Source organism: Rhamphochromis sp. 'chilingali' (assembly GCF_963969265.1).
Source record: "Rhamphochromis sp. 'chilingali' genome assembly, chromosome: 19".
In the NCBI taxonomy this organism is placed as follows: domain Eukaryota; kingdom Metazoa; phylum Chordata; class Actinopteri; order Cichliformes; family Cichlidae; genus Rhamphochromis; species Rhamphochromis sp. 'chilingali'.
The window spans coordinates 25,317,821-25,335,900 of record NC_137946.1 but is presented as its reverse complement, the minus strand read 5'-3'; the positions used below and the strand labels follow the sequence as shown (position 1 = coordinate 25,335,900).

General features: G+C 41.9%; 1 protein-coding gene across 2 annotated transcripts; it reads right to left on the bottom strand.

Annotated features, from left to right (window-relative positions):
- Nucleotides 1–1,098: 1,098 nt before the first annotated feature.
- znf346 (zinc finger protein 346) lies at nucleotides 1,099–8,477 on the bottom strand. Of its 2 annotated transcripts, none has more exons than XM_080867521.1 (7): nucleotides 8,202–8,477; nucleotides 6,542–6,645; nucleotides 5,772–5,867; nucleotides 4,892–5,039; nucleotides 4,575–4,802; nucleotides 4,346–4,445; nucleotides 1,099–2,766 (listed from the first exon to the last, which is right to left on the bottom strand). In XM_080867521.1, exons 1-7 carry the CDS (start codon nucleotides 8,257–8,259, stop codon nucleotides 2,565–2,567), a joined length of 936 nt encoding a protein of 311 aa, XP_080723647.1. In that variant the 5' UTR covers nucleotides 8,260–8,477; the 3' UTR covers nucleotides 1,099–2,564. The 2 variants fall into 2 exon arrangements, with proteins under 2 accessions (XP_080723647.1, XP_080723648.1); XM_080867522.1 differs by having other exon boundaries at nucleotides 8,273–8,477.
- Between the last annotated feature and the right edge of the window lie 9,603 nt (nucleotides 8,478–18,080).

Below are 18,080 nucleotides of genomic sequence, written 5' to 3'. Positions count from 1 at the left end.
GGGGGAAGGAGCATTTGCAGTCAGGGCTCAGAGGCTTGGGAAGAGCCCGTCTGTGGAAATCAGGTCAGTCGACTTGTTCGCTTCTACTCAACCTTGTTTCTGCCACTGAAAACAAACAAAACAATTTGTGCCAACCTAGAGTCAAAATTTCAGATTCCTATTTCAAAACTGTAACTTTTGGAAAAAATGACTTAAAAGTTGACTTAAAAAGAATATACTTTCAAATTTTGAGTCATACAAGTGTGTTGTGTATTGTCAACATATATCACATTTGATCTGGGATCTGAAGGTCAAATTTTTATCTTTAAAACTGCACCTAAAATTCTCCCGTTTTCACTTTTGCGGTTCAGATGTGCCTTTCTTTCAAGATGACCACAAAATGTGTGACATCTTTAAAGAAAGGATTGTCATGAGCTGCCTAGTTAGAGATATACTGTAGTCTATTACATAATAACTTATTCATGTCAGTATTTACAAACCAATACCCATTATCCATTACCTACTCCTACATATGTTTATATAATCAAAATAAACATAAGTCATGCTACCCTAAAGTAAATACTGGCCACAGAGTGAGCTGCCTTGGCAAAAGTTCGCGATCTCGGAGTGCTTCCTGTTACTACTGCTTTATTCTCTTGCCCTTGTAAAGCACTTTGTACAATGGAATTTGAAAAGTGCTTTATAAGATAAAGACTTTCTTTTGACATTCATCTGTTAAACAGATTCATATAAACTGATTGAGCGTGTGGGTGCATATAAACATTACAGACCTTTTTCCTTTAATGTTCCCGCTCTACTTCATAGATATAAACTATTAAACTGAGCCTGAATTAAACTCCTTCCTTCTTTTAGAGTGGATAACAGGGTGCGAGCCACACTGATGCTGCCGGTCTGTGAAGTCTCCAGACACTCGTCTCCCTTGTGATTTTGTTTTTCCCCTACCTCACCTCACACCTACATGCACATTTCTCCACTGAGCCGTGCCCTCACACATCACTGATTTTGCTTTTTAGAAGCAGATGCATTTAATCATTTTATTTCCCGACATTAATCTCCTTTGTGTTCCTCCTTCTTGAAAAGACTCATGAAACTGTGAGCTCTTTTAAAACATGTCTCTACTTTATACACACCTTTGCAGCATTTTTTTGTACCCTCAGCGATACATAACTTATCGAAAGCAAATCTTAATCACAAAAACACAGAACACTCAAACGATGAGGGTAAAAACAAAAAGCCCACGTTTGTTGTTTTCTTTTTTGCTAAATACAGGATGTACTGTACAGTATGCACAAGCCCTCTTGGTATAAATTACATCCAAACAAAATCTTTTTTTCCCTTTAGCCAAAAAGTTGAAGACATTCATTATTAAAATATTGAACCAATTCTTTATGAGGAAAAGCAGACTAATAAAACGTTATTGTCATTCTTATGTTGACATCACTTCCTAATTTGACATCACTCTTTTCTTCTCCGTGGTAAATACTGTGATCTCTGCTACTGACAGTAGTTACAGAGCTCAGAAAGCATCTATCAGTCTCTACAGAGTTTGGACACTTGGGATAATTAATAACATCACACTCTTAAAGAAAATTAGACTTTAACTAAACAGTACAAAAAAAGAAAATTATACTTTGTTTCAAAAGTCAGTGATGATGTTCAAACTTTGCATGATAACATTTGTATGCTTAAAGTCTAGAGAGATAATGTTTTATAAAACAATAATAATAATCAAATACTTTGAATACAATGGTTGTTGTTGTTGACACATTTGGATACCATTTGAAGTACTAAAATTATCTAATTGAGGCTCACCTACTCTTGTGTTTTTACAGTAAAAACTGCAGCTACCAAGACAAGGGGAATAAAAAAGAAAAACTGTGGGCCACTTGAACAATAATATCAGCTTTGTCCAGGACATTAAAACATCAGCTTTAGTCTGTTAAATCCAGACATAAAGCCTCAGTTTGACTAAGTTACTGTGTCTTGAGACATGAAAAAGGCGCGTGTCTCAATAAATGCATTTACAGGACCTACAAACCAAACCGAAGAGGTGACATGAGAAGTATGAAGCTGCTTTGCTTTGTAGAGTTCACTGCTTGCATGTGGCTCAGGTATGAGATGTTAATACGGGTTAGTTTAGGGATAAACATGGGATGACTGCTGCCAACCCTTAAGACAAAAATTTCAAAGCAGACTTTCCCCTGTTAGTGTTTGGTGTTTGTACACTAAGCCCGGATGTTGAACTACACTTCCTTTATCACGCACTGAAGGGTTAAATAACTTTCCACGAGTGAAAAGCTTCTTTTTTTTTTCCATTTAAAGAGAAATAAATAAAAACAAACAAACAAAAAGAAAAAAAAAAACCTTTTCGGTGAGAAACTCAAAATGTTGTTCCAGTATCCAAAGCTACATTACTCTGTTCCAGGGAAACACCTACTCAGAAGAGACTGACAGGAGCTGAAGGTTCATAGAGGTTGATTTTTTGTTAATACGTTAAAGGGGCTGGTTGTTGTGTGTCATTCCAAGTCCTGACTGAAACCTCTTTAGTCCATCCCAGTCCAGCCTCAAGTGTACTGGTACTCCTCTGTGTACGCCGTGTCCTCTGGAGCATACTGGTTATTTCCGCCTACGTAGTTGTCGTCTCTGCCAAACTGCTCCTCCTCGGGCGGGTACTGGTCATCGGGGGCAGCATACTGGTTATCGCTGCTGTACGATTGATCTGCCGGGTGTTTGTTCTCTGTGATCTTCAGGCTCGATTTCTTCACTCTTTGAAATAAAAGAAAATTATTTTTAGGACATTTCTCTTTTTCCAGAGGATGTGTTGTCTACATGTTTTAGCTGTGCACCATCAACTTGGGTCTCAAAAATGCACTTCTTCATGTGGGTGTTGGTGCTTTAGCTTAGTCCCTGCCACAGAGAAGACAGGGTCCACAATATGTAAAGAACTTCTTTGTGGTCAAGTAAAGAATGGAGACTGTCCACTGTCTTCCATCTGTGGTTTGATGGTTTTGTATTTATTTTTATTTTTCAGTTTACTTTTAATTTCTGTGCCGGCTTTACTCGTTTCAGTTTTGTTACTATTGTTTCAAAGGGTCAGATGGCCAGCCTCAACAGCTGGATCAGGCTGCTATGGCATCCACCCTCGGCTGCCACCTGACACACACTGCACCCTACCCCTACAGCGCCCCCTGTGGGTGGTGGGGCTTCAAAAGGACGGGCCAGGCCACCAGATGCTGCTCCCTCCCCTGGCTGAAGGGTGGGGTGGGGGGCTGGTAACCCTATCCCAGGGAGGGTTACACTGGTAAATTTGAAAGGAGCCAGCTGAGATGGATTGGGCATCTAACAAGGATGCCTCCTGGGGGAGGCTCTGGGGTAGACCAAGGCCAGCCGAGAGCTGGAGGAGGTGGCTGGGGAGAGGAAGGTCTGGGCTCTTCTGCTTAGGCTTCGGACCCCACAAACCAGATAAGAAGAAGAAAATGAATGGATGCTATTATTAGGCAAGAGGCAGGGTACACCCTGAAAGGGTGTCAGTCTATTTCAGGGTTAACACAGAGACATATCAGATCTGGTAAGTTCGAACCAGAAACATTCTTGCTGTGAGGCTGCAGCGCCAAGTTAGTTTCCTATATTAATATTAGTCTCACCGGTGCCCTGATTCTATATCTGAAATTCCAATGCAAAATACAACGATATATATCATTTTGTATAATATGTTTCTATACGCCTGGTTTCGGGCTCAGTTTCAGTGTCTGTAACTTTAACTCAAACTGGAACAGCTGCTTGCCTTCAGGTCTGTTTGTAACCCTGAGATGCAGCCAACGGGAGCTACTCAGCTCTTTTAGTATATACTGCCACACTTAACTGCTATGGCTCCAGCTCCATGGTGTGTTAACTTTCTCTTTGAGCAATAACTTTAATTTTACATACAGCCCAGTTCTCAGCAGTCTTTGTTTTTAACACATGTGAGTGTAGGGTTTGTCTGATGTCACAGCAGAACAAAGTGGACTAGTCAGTGTTATGGCGCCCTGTAGTTTCTGGGCTGTGCTAAAATATAAATAAATAAAAGAAATCAATCAATCAGCATTTCATTGTCATCTTGTTTTCTGACAACAGGAACAGAAAATGTGTATGTGATAAAAGATTTATTGTGAATTCGACTATATCAAAATGCAGAATGAGTGAGAGTAGAGAGTAGGAGAGAAGCAAACATGTACACAGCCAACAGAAAAGTAGCTATGTTATGTTCTGTTTGCTCATTTGAGGACTCTGTGGACTCTTTGTGGTAACCACATGGTGCCAAAAAGTTCTGTTTTCAAAACAAAACTAACCCCAGTGTTGTACTTACTGATTCTTATGCTTGGCTCCGCTGATATGCGACTGATACTGCTCCACAGAGTTCAGTTCAATGTTGCAGATGGTGCATGGATAGCCATTTATTGTGGAAGCTGTAGATCAATGAAAAGTAGGGAATAATTTCAAACAATGTGCTCTTATTGCATATTGAAAGTTTAGTTGTTGTTTTTTTTTTTAAAAACAAAACAGAACTGCACAAACTCATGCTTCTGCAATCGGACCTGGTGCTGTGGATGGCCCGTACGTCTCCATCAGTTTAAGCTTTGTCATCTGTTTTCTATGCTTCTTGCCTACATAGTGCTGCTGGGCCATGAGCGGGTTGTTGAATGAGGCCTGACATATGGAGCAGAAACGGTCTGGATTGTTGTTGTTTCCTGTCACTGGAGTGCCGCTTGAATCATCTGCAGGTTTCTTCTTTAGTTGAGGAGTTGGCGCTATTTGGGAGTTTACTGCAGAAGAAGACATAGAATTTAAAAAAAGACTTCATAAAGGGTAACATAAAGGATACACACAGGAAATAAAACCAAAAGCTAAATACCTAGAGCTTGAGGTCCAACTGCTTTCAACCTCAGGTTCTTGGCGTGAACTTTGCCCTGATAGTGAGACTCAGCCACTACTGGAGCAGAGAAGGTCATGTTACATACATGACACACCTTAAACCGGTCTGTGTCTCCATTGTTACAGTCCTGCACAGGAACATAAATCAATCAAATATTACTGCAAAAAAAAGCCTCAACCTTCAGTAGATTATCAGCAAGTTTAATTTCCACAACTTGTATGACTTAATAATTGATCTCTGAATAAAAGATCCACCTATCTACCCATCAACCCTTATACAGATTCAGGTTGTAGAGGCAGCAATTTAGGCAGAGATACTCAGATCCTGTACCCCAGCAACCTGAGCATTCCCAAACCAGCCGAGAGACATAATCTCTATAGAGTGTCCTGTCCTGGGCCTCCTACCGGTGGGACATGGCTGTAACTATTCCCCCAGTTCATGAGGACATCCTAGTCTAGTCCTAGTTTAGGCATCCTGATGGTGAATGAAGCAATCATGAAATAATTCTCAGTGTGTTCCACGACTGCTGGGGAGCTTTTCAGGATAAACTATTTAGACTGTGTTAAATTCATCTGAATAATTTCATCACAATTTTTGAAAACCTGACAGCCCCAGCTAGCTGATGTGAGCAGGTTTTATATAAACTGAAGAGCAGGCAGATATGACTGGAACATTCACTGATGGTCTTAAAATACACAAACCTCCCGCTGAAAAAGTGCAAGACACACTGGGAGAGCCAACTGCTCAAGATCAAAGATATCTCTAAAAGTACTTTGTTTCAGATTTATCGTTGGCGAGGTAATAGTGACTCATAAAAAGTTTTCTTCGTGCTGGTTTGAGTTCTCTACTTTTTACTCACGCTGTCAGACGTTAAGGGCTTCAGCTTTTTGAGTGCTGGCTCTTTTTCATTTTGGATGGAAAGATAGCGCCGCACTTTGTTGGCATGCTTCTTGCTCTGAAAGGACAAGCACAATGTTTATTCCACAGTGGACACAAACATTCACTGCACATTTCTAACACATTTATGTCTCCAAACTTTAACATATCAATATTTCAACTAAAATATAACTGTATTTAATATAACCATTTCAGTGTTGCATTTATGGATCGACATCAATCTACTACTGCTAATTTACTACACAATAAATGCCAAACACTGCAACTACACGGTTTTAGATGTAAGTATTTCCTTCTTTTCTTCAGTTTGGTTCTTTGCAATGAGAGCCAGCAATCACAAATGAACGTATAAATCAAACAATGTCCAACCATTTTACTTAAACTAAATATTAGTATTTGAAAAGCTGTTTACATCTGCAGGTTTGTCAAAATTTAGAATAACTTAGAATTGTCTCCTCTTCATCATCCACTTTACAGCAGGGAAAAAAAGAGAAGTGCATCACAGTAAACATCTGGTCAACAGTGTGGCCAAAGGTCCACTTACTCTCAGCTGGTTGGACAGCCCTTCTGCCCTCTTTTGCTATATTTGTGATTTACTGGACAGCCTTATGATGATGTGCTATTACAGCTTAAATAAACTTTTAATGTAGTGCCAAGTCTATTCAATAATAACACCTTAAAAAGTGATAAGTGTGCACTTTTTCTCTCGCAGCAGACCGTGGGCTCACTGACCTGATAATGAGTCAACTTCTGAGATTCAGAAATTAGGACAGCACTGCAGACTTTACACTGGGAGTCAGAAAACAGGTCGCCATGCTCCTTTATCATCTTATTTACTGCAAAGGAGAGGAAAGGGAGAGAGAAAAACTTCAAATCAGGTTACATCATCTGGGAAAATGCAATTATAACACAACGTGAAGAGACTATTTGTGGCAGCAGTTCAAACAACATATCTGCTCGAGCTACTCCTTTTACTTACCAAGGATGTAGGAGCTTAAATGCACTATTTTGTGTTGGTTTTATTTAATAGTGTTATGGAAAATACAAACAATTTTCTGGATTAACTATTATCTTGCCTATGGGTTTATGGCAATGCCTGTGCAAACATCTGTGAACAACATTTTTAGTCTTAGTCATTCTTGGCTCATACCAAGCAGATCACTAATTCACATTGATATCTCAAAAGTAAAATATATATGTATAAATAATTTTTTTTAAACAGGTGGTGTATTATCGTGACAGGCAGCCGAATTGGTTGGTTACAGCTCTGTAGGAGGATGGCATGACATGTCACGTTGTCTTTACACATGTAGGAGCACAGTGTATTTTTAAGCATTTACAATCTGAATGTGTCACATTAGAGGATTCGGAATCCTGTTAAAGTCACAGCTTTTTGTTATTCAGACTTGGGCGTCTTGTTATGCAAACACTCCTCACAGCTTTGAACATGACAGGACCTCAACAGAAGACGCTGCAATGCTCATGTGGAATTTGGAACCAAAATGGAAAAAGGATCAGAAGGGGAAAAAATGCAGTTTTTTTTTTATTATCATTTCATAACCAAACTGTGGAAAGGTTTTAGGAATTACAAAGCCAGTCTTTTTCGAGGCATCAAAATTAAATGGACAATTGAATCTGTGGTTGGATCGCAGTCACAATTTCCATTTAGGCTGCAAAGAGTGTATAGTGGGAAGATAAGTCGCCCAATCAACGATTTGATGTATTCCGAGACTGAAAGAACATACTGGAGAAAAAAATCTGTATGTCCACCAAAGAAAACACACTGGATGGTCGTGGCATCCTTTCCAAAGTAGAGGGGGGGAAACAAACAAAACAGACTCTCCAAGACTAACATAAAGAGTATGTACACTAAGGTCTACACCCTGGATAACTATCTGGAAATACATCGAATCGGATATTGACACGCATAAATTTAAAACAAATACTTTTACATAATTCATACACTTGCGGTTATGACACTGTCCCGAGCTGAAATCTCACATGTATCTTGCTTGCATTACTAAACACACAAGCAAGACCAGCAGAAGTGCAATCCGCATGGCGTGAAAGACGCATTTCAGTTGACGCCAAGCCAAAGATGCCTCCCTCTGTCCATATTAGTAACCATTCAGGCGAAATGTTTCACAGTCACTGAAAAGCAACATCGGATGCAGACGTGCTCTTGTCGACCTTGGAGCCGAAACGGCTACAGCTAGCATAGCACATTTTAGCAACTCGATGCGCTTATTGCTTAAGTACCGGCTAACGTTAGCTTTGCGAAGGTAACAACAGCGCCGGTATTTTAAGCTATAACAGGGAGGGCTTTTACACAGTGCAACCGCGCCCTTTTCTTCTAAAACACACGTCAAACTGTTAAATAAACAGCACATACTCTCTGCTGGTCCCGAAGGTAAGTAAGGAAAATCGTCGGTCTGCATCGCGACGGCCATAGATTCTACTCACAGCCAGCGGCGTCCTACTACGCATGCGCAACTCGCAGGCAGAGGAAAAGGACTTCCCACTGTGGTCTGTTCTCTATTTTTTTTTTTTTTTTTTTTTTGCCTGTCCCGTTTGGCTCTTTTACCATCAGAATTATTGTCTAAAGGCGAAGAAAGGTTGCCTCCTCTTCAACCTGGTGACACACCCCTACTCCAAGGCCCTGCATGTGTGGATGGTTGTGGTGGAGCAGGAAGAGGGAGGCAGCTGGAGATGGGGAGGGAAGGAAGGAAGGGAGGGGCAAGTGACCCCTCCCTGGGGCCAGCTCCCCCGCTGACCCCAGTAGGCATCCCCATACTCCGCGACCCGCCAGGGAAAGGGGGCCCAGGCCCATCCGGACCGGGGCCCAGTGCAGCAGCGCCGCCCGGCCCCACATAGCCCGGGACAGTCCACCCAACCCCACCACAGAGAAAACTTCACCCACCCCATCATCCATTCATCTTCCAGACTACATAAGACACATAAGTGGTCTGTTCTCTAACAGGCAGCCAGCACAGACAGTTTTCAGTGCATTTGAGCCTGTTTCTTAGCTGTCACACTCAGTTTAGACTTGCGTATATCCGTACTGGAGTACCACTTGTAGAAATACCTTTTATTCACATCTCATGTGGGAATATTTCCCCGGTAGCATACAGACCAGGCAGTGGTCTCCACAATGGAGAATGATTTGTTACAAATGACAAGGCATTCGATGCTTTTTCGGGCCATTAAAAAACAAAATTTCCGTATGTAGTATTCGTTTTTGTGTGTTTGTTCAATGGCTACGTAGTGGAGGTTTCCGTAGTGTAGTGGTTATCACGTTCGCCTAACACGCGAAAGGTCCCCGGTTCGAAACCGGGCGGAAACATGTCAGGTCTATTTTTTTTGTGTGTGTGTGTTGTATCGTTTCTACGCAAGAGGATTAGGGCCCCAGGGAAAAGAAGGAGTGGGAATGTCTTTTTTTTCTTACCAGAATTCTGAGATTAAAGTCAGAATTCCGACTTTTTCTCCCAGTATTCTTCTCAGAATTTCTCTCAGTATTTTTCTCAGAATACCAAAAGTCAGAATTTTGACTGTGAACCGACAGTTCTGACTTTAATTTGAGAATTCTGACTTTTTTTCCTCAGAATTCTGCGAAAAAAAAGTCTGAATTCTGAGATTAAAGTTAAAGTTCTAACTTCAGGATTCTGGCTTTTTTCTCAGAATTCTGGAAAAGAAAAAAGAGGTGCCCACCTTTTTTTCCAGTGGACCTAATCCTCTTCTGTAACGACTTGTATGACTTGAATGACTTTCCGGTTCGAAAATGTCTATATAACATGTCTTTTGGACTGTATTTTCGCAACAGCAGGCCTGTAACTTTATAAAAGTGAGTATTTTTGCTTGTCGCCAAATCATGTGTGACAATATTAGATCGTGACATGTATATATATTATTGTAAAATGACAAAGTCGTATCATAGCGAGTTTCCGTAGTGTAGTGGTTATCACGTTCGCCTCACACGCGAAAGGTCCCCGGTTCGAAACCGGGCGGAAACAGTACTGCTTTTTCTTTATAATTCTTCACATTATCAAGAAAACACAAAAATACTAAACAGCCACCTGACAATTTATTAGGTACATATTGCCTTCAGATCTCCCTTGGTTCTTCATGACATCAACAAGTTGCTGGAAACACACCTCGCAGATATTGGGTCCACACTGGTCCTAAATTGTTGCTAGGACAGATCCATGCTTTCCATCTGTGTCACAGCAAATACTGAGACTACACAGTAAGCACAGTTTATATCATATCTTATTGTCTGATTTTCTCCAACATTCAACCATTTATACGATTTGTTCTTAATGATCGCAGTCACACGTGTTTCTGTTGAATCTGAGTCAGTCACTAGGTGGAGACAAATAACTATTAACAAAAAACTCAGCGGAGACGGAAGGAGAGTTGCTGTAGAAATATACTGGTTAATGGAAACTGCATTTAGAAGTTTCCGTTGCATAATTTCTGCAGCATCGTGCAGCTTTACGGTGATATGAGTTTTAGCAGTATACAGTAGTGTATTAACTCTGCGAGAAATAAAGTCAATTTGCGCAGTCCGTATGTGCCGACGAGATGAAGAATGAATGCTACAGACAGGGTATGACTATGTAATACACAGGTTTAGTAGATAATACTTTAACTGTGAGCTTTTATTTTTATACTGACCTGTTCCCGGTGACCTCTTGGAGCTTTTACGAGTGGTTTCCGTAGTGTAGTGGTTATCACGTTCGCCTAACACGCGAAAGGTCCCCGGTTCGAAACCGGGCGGAAACATATTTATTTGGTTTCCCTGAGTCACACTTTTCATAAACATTACGTTATTAACTGAAGTAACAAGCCATATTTGACCCACGGTCACCCAGTGGGGATTTACTGAATTCAATTCCCTCATGGAAGCCTTTTAAAATATCCTCGATATTAATATAGCACCCAACGCCTGGCTATGAGAAACTAAACATTAATCTTTAAACACATGCAATACAGCACAATCCAGTATACTCCAAGCACACCCCCAATCTTGCATAAATAGGAAGGGTTGTGTCAAAAAATCATATCCAAAAATCTTAGCCAAATCAGACATGCAAATCATAAAGAAAGATGCAATCTTGAACAACAATAGCCACTATTGCTGGCTAACAGGGTGTTGTAGAAACTATACTGCTGGTTAAAAATAGGTAAGAGGAGAGGAGGAAGGTATGCTAGGAGATGGTAAGAAAGAAGGAAAGGCAGGAGTGTGAGGTGCGATTAGGGACTCTAAATTTAGGGATACAGTCCCGAACAAAAGTTCAAGACCATTTGAAACCCATGGTTGGATCATAACGAGGTTCGAAGTAGAGCTTCAACATGCAACAAGAAGAAGTGGAAGTGAGACTAAACATTTTTTGAGCATGCAATTTATTGAAAATGACGCTTAAAATGAAACGGGTTGTTTGACAGCTGATCAAAAGTTTAGGATCGCATGCATTTGAAAGGTCAAATCTGTTCAAAAATGTGGATTCATTGTCATTTTCTTTCAGGTAGTCACACTGTCATGACATTCTGATGGCAAGGCAAATAAACCTTTCCTTTTTGAACGTACGTTGTTGAACACCATATAATCTGAGTGCTTTTTCCTTCAGTAGAGCCTCAAGAGGTGCAGGGGCGTAAAACGGCCGCTGGCTGTGTCCAGATGTTGCAGAGAGCATCACTCATGACTGAGGGCCCTCGCCTGTGTGGTAACGACTGGGTTTTTAAACAGGACAATTCTACAGTACACAAGGAACTTCTTTGAAGTGAATAACATCACTCTTTTGGACCACCCTACGTGTTCCCCTGATCTAAATCCAATTGAGAACCTTTGGGGGTGGATGGCAAGGGACGTTTACAAAACTGGACAACAGTTCCAGACAGTAGATGCCCCATCTTTAACACGAATTGTATTCCCTCTCACGTCATGGGAACGCAGATACTCAGGCTATCACAGCACATCACAGTTCGCAGTCACACGTGTTTCTGCTGAATCTGAGTAAGCCACTAGGTGGAGACAAATAACTATTAACCAAACACTCAACGGAGACCGAAGGAGAGTTGCTGCGGCAATATACTGGATAATGGAAATGCTTTTGGAAGTTTCTGTTGCATAATATTTTCTGCAGCATAGTGCAACTTTACGAGGCTATACAGAGTTTTTATAGTGAGGTGATTATTATGGCCTCCTACTATGATATGCAGTGTATTAACAGAGCGATAACTAAGGCAAATCTGCGCAGTCCGTGTGTGAGACGAGATGAAAAATGGAAAATGAATACAGCAGACAGGGTATGACTATATAACATACAACTGATCAATTTTCTTTAAACGTTATTCATTTTCTCAAAATATCCCTTCACGAGAGCTAAGCTGGTTTCCGTAGTGTAGTGGTTATCACGTTCGCCTAACACGCGAAAGGTCCCCGGTTCGAAACCGGGCGGAAACATATTTATTTGGTTTACTTGAAAGAACTACAGTAAAGTTTCAGTCTTCATAAGTATTCCATGACGTGAAATGGTAAATCTCCTAAGATGTTGTATAGTTATTAGCCCCTAAGATAAGGCTTAGAGTTTTCACAAGATTGTTGGAAACCTAAGGTATCAATCTGGTAACTCTCCTAACAAAAACTTGTCTCAACCCCTCACTGAAGTCAGGCCAGTTTCTTCCACCTCTTATTCTCTTCCTCTTTTCAATTTCCAAAGTCATCCTACAGCTGCCTACATACATTCTCACCCATCTCTTTCACATTGCACCTTCTGCATAAGATATCCTCCTGTGTACACCTTCAATCACTCTTCTGTGTCACCTTGTGTTCCTTCTTCTTCATAAAGGGCATGTTCACCACAGTAATTTCCATCCTTTCTGCAAAATACAACTGGCCCAGCTTGACTTCTCCACTGAAGGAAGAGCGTTCACCCCTTCAGAGATCAAGACCTCAAGACCCTCACGGCCCCCCTCCTGGACCCCTGCAGTTTGCATACAGAGCCAACAAGTCTGTAGATGATGCTATCAACATGACTCTACACTTCATCCTGCAGCATCTGGACTCCCCGGGAACCTACGCCAGGAGCCTGTTTGTGCCTATTTGTTTCAAAACCATGCTTCCAGACCATCTCCAAGACAAGCTTTCCCAGATGAATGTGTCTGATCCCATCTGCCGGTGGATCATTGACTTCCTGACAGACAGGAAGCAGCATGTGAGGCTGAGGAAGAATGTCTCGGACTCCTGGACCATCAGCACTGGCTCCCCCCGGGTCTGTGTTCTTTCTCCTCTGATCTTCTCCCTGTACACCAACTGCTGCACCTCCAACCACCAGTCTGTCATTAAGTTTTCAGATGACACCACTGTTATCGGACTCATCTCGGACGGGGATGAGTCTGTCTACAGGAGGGAGGTTAAACGTCTGGTGTCCTGGTGCAGCCACAACAACCTGGTGCTGAATGCCCAGAAGACAGTGGAGATTACTGTGGACTTTAGGAAGCACACAGCCCCACTCTCCCCCATCATCCTGACTGGCACCCTCATCACCACTGTGGACTCATTCCGCTTCCTGGGTACCACCATCACCCAGTACCTTAAGTGAGAGCCCACCATCACCTCCGTCATAAAGAAGGTCCAGCAGAGGATGTACTTCCTGAGACAGCTGAAGAAATGCAACAAGCCAACACGGACGATGATGCAATTCTACTCTACAATCATCAAGTCCATCGACATCTTCTCCATTACCATGTGGTCGCTGGAGGGACAAACAGAGACTGCAGCGTGTTGTGTGTTCTGCTGAGAAGGTGATTGGCTGCAGAATCCCATCTCTGCAGGACCTGTACACCTCCAGGACACTGGGGCATGCAGCTCGGATCACAGCTGACCCTTCTCACCCTGGACACAGTCTGTTTTACCTGCTCCCTTCAGGCAGGAGGTTTGGTCCATTCGGACCAGAAACTCTTGCCATAAGAACAGTTTCTTCTCCTCTGCTGTTGGACTAATGAACAATAACCATATGACTCTTCCCACCACAAGCACACAACCCTATACTGTGTTCTCTGCATCTGTTCCATTTTTGCACTGATCATTACCTGCGTACATGTATATATCAATCTGCTTAGCACTTTTAATTTTTATTTTTATGAGTTATTTAAGTGTTTGTCTTACAGTATGTTTTGCACTAAGTACCGCAGCAATTTCCTAATGTTGTAAACCTGCCCAACATTTGGCAATAAAACCTTTTCTGATTCTGATTCTGAGCGATTCAAAAGTAATAAATCAAAAAGCTGAAAATTGCATTTCTGGTTGACAGAAAAAAAATGTTTTTCTTTTTTTCTGTGATGCAAAACTCCATTCTGCTTTTTAAAAATGTATTTTTATTGGGAGATCTGTCTTCCTCTCCCTCTCTAGATCTCTCTATTCAAGAACAGAAGCCACAAGAAGATTAAATGGAGCATAAATAGAGTAGTGGTTTTCATGCTTGCCTGACATGTTAAAGGTCAAAGTTGAAACACACTTTTCCTTTTCTTCATGCTGGGATTAAACGGTGCGGGTTTCCCAGAGCTCAAGCAACATGTTCAAACTTGATCATGCACACAATATACCAACACCCACAGATGTAATGCCTGAGTAGACTTGTAGTCAAGACCGCCTAATCCGAGACCAAGACCAAGTTGAGGCGAGACCAAGACCGAGACCAAGACCGGGACAAAAAAGACTAACTTTTGTGTGCTTTTGAGGGCTGACATGATGGTACTGACTGGCCCCAAAGTCATCTGACAAAACAGCGATCACCTCCAACAACTGTCTAAAGAATGGGAAATATGTAACTGGTTTCAGTTATACTTTATATATAGATAAAATTGCAACATCAAACTGAAGATTATAATCCACAATGTGGAGGGATTTGAGCATGGCTGAGCCACTGTGTGTCGCTGCGTGACAGCTGAGCAGCGCAAGGAAATTAAGTGAGGAGCCGGCTCTCGCTCAATGGGAGTCGACTATTCTGATTCACTACAAAGCACTCTCTAAGCACGGCTCTTAGAGCTAAAGCTTTTGCGCATGATGCATTATTGAACGTTACGCTGTGTGTCATGGATACTGTTGACTCCAAATCTCCTGACCACTATGTTGATCTGAGACAGCAAGACCGAGACAGCGAGACCAAGACAAGACCGAGACCAAAGTCCGTCGAGACCAAGACGAGACCAAGACCACGTAAAAGTGGTCTCGAGACGGGTCTCGAGACATCCAACTCTATGCCTGAGTAACGTAATACATCAAGATTCTTTATTACAGGATGGTTTCTATTTACACTCCGGACACTTTTTTTTATCTGCACCCTGCTACCTGAACCTCCTCTTGCATTCAGAACTGCATTAATTAACCAGACTTGTAAGGCGAACATGATACCACACTACAGACACTGGTGGAGTGTCACTCTGGGGTCAGTTTCTGCCACAGACATGGGTTATAGTTAGACTGGTTTTGATGTTGTAATGTTTTTGTAGCAGTCCTTTAAGCACAGTTTGAAGATAAAAGACATTTTATGAAAATTTGGCCTTATTTGACCTTGAAAGAGGGGTCAGAGGTAAAATGTGACATGATATTAAAAATCTTTATGGGGTACTTTCTATAAGTGTTTACATACAGAATAATGAGACACAATACCAAAAACATAACCTTTTTGGCAAAGAAGGCAAAACCAAAAGAAAACATGATTTGAGGAATTTTTTGTTTGTTTTATTTGTTTGGGTTTTTTGTTGCTGTTTTTTTTTTCCAAGCATCTGCCAAATACCTAAATAATGATATCAGATATTGACATGAGGCTTAGCTGTCCCACTCCCATCTCCCCATACTCACACTCCAGACACTGAACCAGTCCCACTGATATCTGAAGAAGCAGGTGAGTTTATTTATGTCAAAAAATGTGTCTAATTGCAGGAGGATGCTTGGGAATTTAATATGTTTTTCTACACACTATTTATTTTGTAGTACTAATACCCATTGTCACTAAAACTTAGATAAAGAGAGAATTTTTGGAGAAGTATGTATTGCTGTCTATCACTGTTGTACACTGTATCAGACTTGCAGGTGATGAGAGTAAAATCAGATTAAAACCTAAACAGAATAAAAAAAAAAAACAATGGTTTTTGTAAATCTCAACATTGAAACAAAGTTTACAATATTTATACACTGCATTCTCGCTGTACATGTGAAGCCATGTTTGAAGAAGAAGAAAGAAAAAGAAAAAAGAAAAAAAAAAACATGTTTCCGCCCGGTTTCGAACCGGGGACCTTTCGCGTGTTAGGCGAACGTGATAACCACTACACTACGGAAACTACGCATGCGCCACTAAAGGGTCAATCGGAATACAAATGCAGCACATGTAAAGAAACAAGCGAATATGATGCATGTTTTAATTGTACAATATTATATTATATTAATGATATGCAAAATTGTCATATGTTCTAAAATAAATATGATTTATGACAGCATCCGAAGAAGAAAATGATTAGATAACATTAAAAATGTCATGTGTTCTAAAATATAAGAATAGAAGTCGCAAAAATGTTCTCCCAACAATGACAGATAATATTTTATTGAAAATGAGTCAAAAGAATCTAGTCTTGGCTGTTTGTTTGTATAACTTACATTATTTTCCCATGATACTTAATAGTGTATTAGTAGAGGATTTTTTTTCTGCCTGTCCCATTTGGTTCTTTAGCCGTCAGAATTGTTGTCTGAAGACCAACAAGGATACCCAATGGATTTATTTTGCCAAATGGATCATCGTGGCATTGCCGTATTGGTCCATTTGATCGACCTTTGTTTTTATTATTTATTTTATTTTATTTTCAGATGTTACAGACGGGACAGACATGAGTGAGGGATAGGAAAGGGAGAGAGAAAGAGGAAGGAAAAGAAAAACAGAAGGGGAGAGGGACAGTGAGAAAGGGATAAAATAAAATAAAATCTCCTGGATCACCTGTTGAGAGAGAAAGAATAGAAAACAAGCAAAAAAAAAACCAAAGCAACATACTAAACACAACACCATCGCATTAATCTAGCTAAGTGTAAACAGCAATAAATACTAAATATTCAATGTTGTTGTGCAGCACGCAGGACAGACAGCACACAATGTGCTTTGAAGTAGCAGCCAAGAAAGGTGTAATTTAAGTCTACAAAAGTGAACACGCGTGTGCACACCTGTGTGGATCAGCGTGCTTGTATTCAAATGGTTTCCACATGTAATGGTCTGCAAGAGGATGTAGAGAGCCATAGCCCCGTCCCCCAGGGCATGAAGCAGACATGGAGGAGATCCAGGCCCCAGACATCCAGAGGCCCCAGAGTGCGAGAGCCCAAGGAGGACCACCGGAGGGGCATCCGTGCCACCTTCATGGGAAGGGCTGAGGATTCCCAGACGAGGCGTCACCCAGTAGCCACCGAGCAGAAGCTAGAGGGGGCTGCACCGGCGTGCCCGCCGGCTCTGCCGGCAGCCAGCTGTGCCAGAGTGAGCCAAGCCGCAGGCCAAGAGGCCGGAGCCCTGAGGGCCCCCTGCACCCCAGAGGAGGCCTGACCGAGCAACAGGCGCCAGGCCCCGCCAAGTAGCCACCGGGAGTGAGCTGGTACATACCTGAGCGCCCAGCCCCGGACACCAAGAACCACCAATGCACCGACCCCTGAGGGCATCAGTCACCGGCAGGGAGTGTGGTGAGGGGAGATAGGCCTCCACACTTTGGAGGGCCTGGGAGTTCCCAGAGAGGTGGAGTCTAAGACTCGACCTGACATATAGACACAGACAAACAGGCACACACAGACACAGACAAACAGGCACACACAGACACAGACACAGACAAACAGGCACACACAGACACAGACAAACAGGCACACACAGACACAGACAAACAGGCACACACAGACACAGACAAACAGGCACACACAGACACAGACAAACAGGCACACACAGACATAAACATGCATTCCCACCCTCATGCACACATATACAAAGACTCAGCACTCACCCAACGTAAGGATTGACATAAATGGACATGTACACACAATCACACTCTATACAAACACATACTCTATACCCCGGGTCCAGGTACCCTCGCCCCCAGAGGGGGAAACAGAACCCAGACCCAAGAGATGTTACCCTTCCCCCCGGGGTGGAGGCAAGCAGACCATCCCAGGCTCCGCAGCAGCAGGGAGGCCAATCGGAGGACTTTAAGCAGTTGTAGAGATGAAATATTATTTTACTGTTACTATTCA

Coding starts and splice junctions, on each gene's coding strand:
- znf346 (XM_080867521.1), bottom strand. CDS start 8,259: ATGGCCGTCGCGATGCAGACCGACGATTTTCCTTACTTACCTTCGGGA. Junction 5,040..5,771: donor AGCCCTTAACGTCTGACAGC/GTGAGTAAAAAG, acceptor GTTCCTGTGCAG/GACTGTAACAATGGAGACAC. Junction 2,767..4,345: donor GGAGCCAAGCATAAGAATCA/GTAAGTACAACA, acceptor TTTATTTCAAAG/AGTGAAGAAATCGAGCCTGA.